At 46.1% G+C, this 6173-nt stretch overlaps 1 protein-coding gene across 1 annotated transcript in view; it reads left to right on the top strand.

Moving 5' to 3' along the window:
* The first annotated feature begins 269 nt into the window (after positions 1-269).
* klf7b (Kruppel like factor 7b) overlaps positions 270-6173 on the top strand; it is a 46842-nt gene continuing 40938 nt past the window's right edge. The window contains exon 1 of the mRNA XM_037488553.2: positions 270-693. Within this exon, the coding sequence (XP_037344450.1) occupies positions 592-693 (102 nt within the window). The 5' untranslated portion in view covers positions 270-591. The remainder of the gene's footprint in view (positions 694-6173) is intronic.

Genomic DNA, 6173 nt, shown 5'->3' with positions numbered 1-6173 from the left:
CCCACTCCACGCCCCCTCACACCTCAACTCCCTCCCACTCCTCCTCTCTCTCTCTCTCCCTCTCTCTCTCTCTCGCACTCTCTCTCTCTCTCGCGTGCGCGCCGGTCGCCCGTATTGCAGCGTGGTCCGGTCTGCTGCTGCTGCTGCTGCTGCTGGAAGCAAACCTGGCAACCTGGCAGCTCGTACGGAGACCGACTGGCAATCTGGCAATGCGGAAATAGATCTGCTGCCCACCCCCCTCCTCCTCCCCCCCCCTCCCCCTGTCCCGTCCCCCCCCCCTCCCACGCCCCCTCCGTGCGAGGACCGAGGAGAGAGGCGTGACGGCGCGAGCAGAGAGGAGAGGGGATCGCGTTGATAAAAAAAAATAAAATAATCAACTCTTTCTTTCCTGTGAGCTTTTTTTTTTTTTTTTTTTAAATTCAAATGCTCAGGTGCGCTGAACTTCACCAGCTTGGATTTATTATCCGCCGCCGTTTGCTTAGTTGTTTTCAACCTGACAACAAGGAGAGAAGAAGTGCGTTTTTTTAATCGCTGGGATTCCGGACTTCTGCACTGACTTTTCCCGCAGTTTTGTTTTGTTTTTCATCAAACATGGATGTGTTGGCGAATTACAGTATTTTCCAAGAACTCCAACTCGTTCACGACACTGGTTATTTCTCCGCGATGCCTTCCCTGGAGGAGAACTGGCAGCAGGTCAGAAATGATGCGCTTTCTCTTCCTTTTCCGGGAAATTGGATGGGGGTTAGAAACCGGGATGAAATACCATGCGTGCGCTTGGTTAGTGTCTTTCTGTGTGTGTGTGCGCGCGCGTGTGTAGTGTTTTGCATCCCCAGAGCTCTCAGCAGCGGCCCAGCGCAGTTGCGTTAGTTTCTCTTTTTTTTCCGCTCACATGGAACACGGCGAGGTCCGCTGACAGGAGAAAACACACATATACACACAGTGCGAGAGAGAGAGAGAGCATGGGGGGACGGGGGTGAGGAGGAGGCAGATCAGGGAGAGGATACAGACGGCTTTACGCACCCGTGCAACTAAACAACGAAAAAAGCATTCTTTTTTTAAAAATGCGTAAAAACGATCGCACCACCCAAACATTTACGCACACGCCCCCTTCACTACAAACGAGCTTTTAACACACGCACGGCACCCAAACCATTTAATCAATGATGTAAAAGCAGGAAAGTGGTGCATCCCCCCCCCCCCCCGTTAAATCCCTCTTTTGATGAGGATCGCATAGTTTGAAAGAGAATGAAGATAGACTTTGATTGACAGTTGATACAGTGAGAGCTGATTTAAGGGGAACGTGGAGGGATTTGGGTTACGCAGTCGGTGCTCACGAGGAAGAATGCAGCTTTGTATAATGCCACCGATCTCATCGCTGATAGACCAGTCCGACAGCCGGATGTGTCTTGAGTTGTCACACATACAGCCGCACACACACACACACACACACACACACACACACACACACACACACACACACACGCGGCCTGTGGAAGATGGACGCATGCTTAATAGCAAGTGACTTGTCTTAAATAATATATCCACATCTGCCGCCGTTTGTTTGCAGATAATCCTGCTGAATAATGCATCATCAGCCACTATAGAACATATAGCAGCCTGAGAGAGCGTAGTCTCATGACCTTTATTGAGACATTGTCCAGTCTGAGTAGCACATATCACCACGTGGTGTTTTCTGTGGTCTAGAGTTTGAATTTTTTTTCCTCATGGCTTCAGACTGGAAATGAGAATTAAATAACAGAAGCTAGGTGATGCAAATATTTCCCCTCAGGTCCCCTTCTCTTTGAACTTACGGAATAGAAGCTGTTAATTGGGAGCCATCTTCGGCCCACGTGTGTGAAAGAGTTTTGTCACCCTTTTTCTCTGCCATTTCATTTTCTGGGAACCAATACACTGAAAGTCTTTGTCCCCGCATGTGACACCGTCCACTGGGACCGGGCTGCTTCATTGTGTGTATTCAATAAGAGTGTGTGTGTGTGTGTTTATAGTCCTGAGTTGGGCCCAGACTGCATCTCTTCGCCCTGACTGTCTTACTGACACAAATTCACGCATCGCCTCGTCCTATTTTTAGTCCCAACGGCACATGTTTCATCCCCAGTAAACCATTTCCCCAGCGATTATTTTGTTAAGCGATCCAGAGGTTTCATGGACGGGTTTGGATTTCACGTTTCACAAGATGGCTGGAATAGCGGGAAAGTAGTTCCACTCAGATTATTCACACTTTTTACTTTCAGAAAACAGTTGCCTATATTGAACAAGAGAGAGAGTTTACAGTGAGAGCACGAGGAAAGCCAAAGTAGAATGTTGCCTGTTCTGCATGAGCAGCTAAAACGACTCGAGTGCAACGAGTTCGTCCTCCATTTGTCTCACATCTTGTTACCTTGGGGAGATTGGAATGGAATTGAATGGTCCCTCTTCAAATATTTTTTCACTTAAATATGCTTATTTGTGTTCTCATATCGAATTTGTTAAGAAGAAATCGTTTTTACGTTCATCGAGTGGACAGAAGCAGGTTGGCTAATGAATGCTAATGTTGCTTTAGGCTAAACCAGGGGCCATTTTTCTGACAAAAGCTTGTTGCCATGTGTGTGTTTCTCTCTATATATATATATATGTTAAGTTACTTTAACCCCAAACTTAGCTAATTCTGCTCCAACCCCGGTCCTTTGAGCAATGGTTTATTAAATGGCTATTATTTGTTTAGCTATTGACTGGTGACTGCTGCTTGCTAGCTAACAAGATGCAACAGGTAAAGACCAGCTGACGTCTGATGGCGGAGGCTAGCAGCTTCACCTCGCGTCCCGTCTTGGTGCTAATAGGCTAATAGCATCCCCTCGCTACATTGAACACGCGAGAGGGGAGACGGACATTCATCCTCTCCTCCGACCATCACGTATCATGGATCATTATTACCATTGGGATTATTTGTTCATCTCCATTTCACACGCAGAAACCACTTTGTGAGCTTTTAACGCGCTCCGGGGAGAGCGTGTCCTGATACAACCCCGGCTCCTCAGAGTGCCAAACGCTGTTATTGTAGATGGAAAGCAAAAATAATGGGAAAAGATGTGTTTCGTCAATTTCATCGGCTCTAGAGGGAACAGTTTCAGAGAGAGGAGAGAGAGAGACACACACACACACACACACACACTGAGACCAGACGCACCCATGTCTTTTCCACCCTTGTTCCTTCTGTCTCCCCCTTTATCCCCTCATTCAGTCCATCACACACACACACACACACACACACACACACACATGAACACGCGCTCGGCTGGCATGCACTAATGGAAAGCTATGGTCTGGCAGGACTCATCCCGCCACTTTCGACAGTAATTGGCCGTTTGCTGTCAGACGGACGGAGAAACAGACGCACACACTCGGCCAAACACACACAAATGCACACGCTTACACACACACAAACACACGCGCGCACACAAGCAACCAGATTGATGTGTGTCCTGGTCCTCCTCGTCTGTCCCTTCATCACGCCACTTGTCTTTGATTCCTCGTACCGACTTCTTTTATGATGCCTTGCATCATTGCTGATTGTGTAGAAAACACACAATCTCTCTCTCTATTTCACACACTCACACACACACACACACACATTTTCTCACCTGTCTATCAGCCTTGTTGCCTCTGACAGTCGGACCCCATGTTCTGCATATAATTGCTGCATCTTTGGAGGTCTGAAATGATGTGATGGGCTTTAGGGATTTATGTGTGTGTGTGTGTGTGTGTGTGTGTGTGTGTGTGTGTGTGTTTGTGTCTGTGGAGTGTCCAAGGATAAAATGGAAAACCCAGACATCCCAATTAGATGTAATCCATTTATTTCAAAGCAGGGCCATGCCAAAGTCTGATGAGTTGGAGGAGGAAAACCGAGGGTCTTAGATGGAAACTGAAGTGGAGGTGTGCAGGTTTCATGGGTTTGTTGTGGGTAAACATCTGCATTCACGGATTCATGCTAAACAGTAAATGGACCCTGGGCCGGCTCGGTCCGCCACCGTCTCCTCTCGTCCCTCAGTTCGTATGCTCGGCATGTCTGTACTCCCTCTCGGGCTGATTGATTTATTTGCAGTGGCGTCGTTACAGCACTATGCGAGACCCACCGGCGCGGCGCTACAGATATACGGCGTCTCCATTAGGCCTGACAAGTCTGCAAAATACAGCCCTGCACCTTCTCCTCAGTGGAGTGTCTGCAGCGGACCATGGCCGCCCTCCTGTCACGAAGCCTCGCAGGACATCCGCAAAAAAAACGCACAAATTTCACCAATCGATTGCTTGTCATACCAGATTAAATCATCCAATTCAGAAGTTCTGCTGGATGAAAAAAAACCAACGAACCCCATCCTTCTTCGTCTCTCTGTTTAACTGTTTCATATTAATTATTATTCATCAGGCATACTTGTGTATTGGTATAATTATCATCATTATGATGATTTTCGTTATTTATTGCCTCCCAGTTGCCAGAATATCTGTTGGTATTGGAATACGTTGCATTTCAACATTCCAAAACCAACAATATATTTTATGAATACGTTTCATACCAGACCATAACCGGACAACGTTACGTCACATGACATTGTAACACAACAATGTTACTTAACCTAAAAATGTGATGTTTTAAACATATATTTTGTAATGCAACAATGTTGTGTATAATACAATGTAACATTTTAACCTTACAATGTAATGTAGCTATGTCACTAAAAGTGACATAATGTTACGTAGCGTATGTATTTGACACAAACACCTAGAATGCCAACACGGTTTTGTGGTGATTGGTCCGCATTGTCATTTTTTCCACTCACTGAAAAATTCTGGATATTTCAACAATTCATTTAAAAAGTAATAGAAAAAATACTTAAATATCCAATTTCCTGATTTAAGTATGAAATTTTGAGTTTTTTGTTTGTACTTTGACATTAAAAAGGAGACCCGGTCATAATGATCATAAGAGTTTTGTGGCTGTGCAGCTTCTCGTGCGCGGTGTCTCTTCTCCTCGGTGACCTGTCAATCACATGGACTCCTTCCTTTCCGAGTCCCCCCCTTCTCCCCGAGGTTTGAAGCCGCAATTTGGATGTTTGACAAGGTAATGAATGGCGATGCATGCCGCAGTTTTTCACATTTCACAGCCCAGTAACTCTGTAAATAAGAGGAGGGAAGAATGAGGGGGAAGAAAGCAGCAGTGCACACGGTAACACGCATGCATGCAGGGAGGACTTCCTTCACTCCATCTTCTCCTTGTCTGTGTGGCCGTCCTTCCTGCCTTACCACAGACCAGCGAGTTATGCAATTGTCTGTGGTCTGCAGCTGCTTCCTCAAAGTCAGAGCAGACGGGAGAAAAGAGGAAGACGGGAGAGAGAGAGAGAAAAGAAACAAAGGAATGGAGAGGAAAGGTGGAAAAAGAGGGTCAGAGAGGAAGACAGAGAACGGAAGAAGGGAATTATTTCCTCTCAAGGGCTAAGAACAAAACCTTTTTAAAAAAAAAAAACGTTTTCCAACTTTAGTCAGGATATTTTCCTGAATATAAAGAACAACTTCCATTCAGGAGGGTGCAACTCGTCTTGTGACAACATGCTGGTTCCAGCTTTTCAACGTAATGAGCAGCTTTTCTGGTGTAATTTAAACAGTTTAGGCATCGTTGACTGATGCATAGTTTGCAATGGGAAAGTATTAATGGCTCTGACTCTTCACCTAGAGGCCAAAGCTTTCCACTTGTGGTTCTAGTGATTCATTGTTGCCTCGTCGGCAAATACAAAGATTTCGACATCTTTAATCCACAGTCACGTCCGATTCATGGAAATGAAACCTAAAGCAGAGGTTTGATAGTGGAAGGTGATGCATTGCTCCTCGGCCAATTCAAGTGTCAGTAACATCACATTTTCTTTGGATGTTACTGTCACAAAAGATGTTTTTTGCAGTCCTATGTTTGACACTTTAATGTTTTTTTTTGCGGGGTCGGGGGGGGGGGGCATATGGGACATATTGTAACTGTCAGAAATGACCCACAAACAACAACTTGGAGTTGCAACAAGGAGGCTGACATGGTTTCGTTCGGGACCCGCCAGGCTCCGGTGGGCTGTTTGGTTTGCGTGTCGGCCCCTGTGATGGACTGGCGACCTGTCAAGTGTGACCTGCCTCTTGCCCAC

The sequence above is a fragment of the Pungitius pungitius genome, chromosome 10 (genome assembly GCF_949316345.1).
Source record: "Pungitius pungitius chromosome 10, fPunPun2.1, whole genome shotgun sequence".
Classification (NCBI taxonomy): Eukaryota; Metazoa; Chordata; class Actinopteri; order Perciformes; family Gasterosteidae; genus Pungitius; species Pungitius pungitius.
Note: the sequence above shows the minus strand (reverse complement) of the source record. Positions and strands in the feature narration are given on the sequence as shown.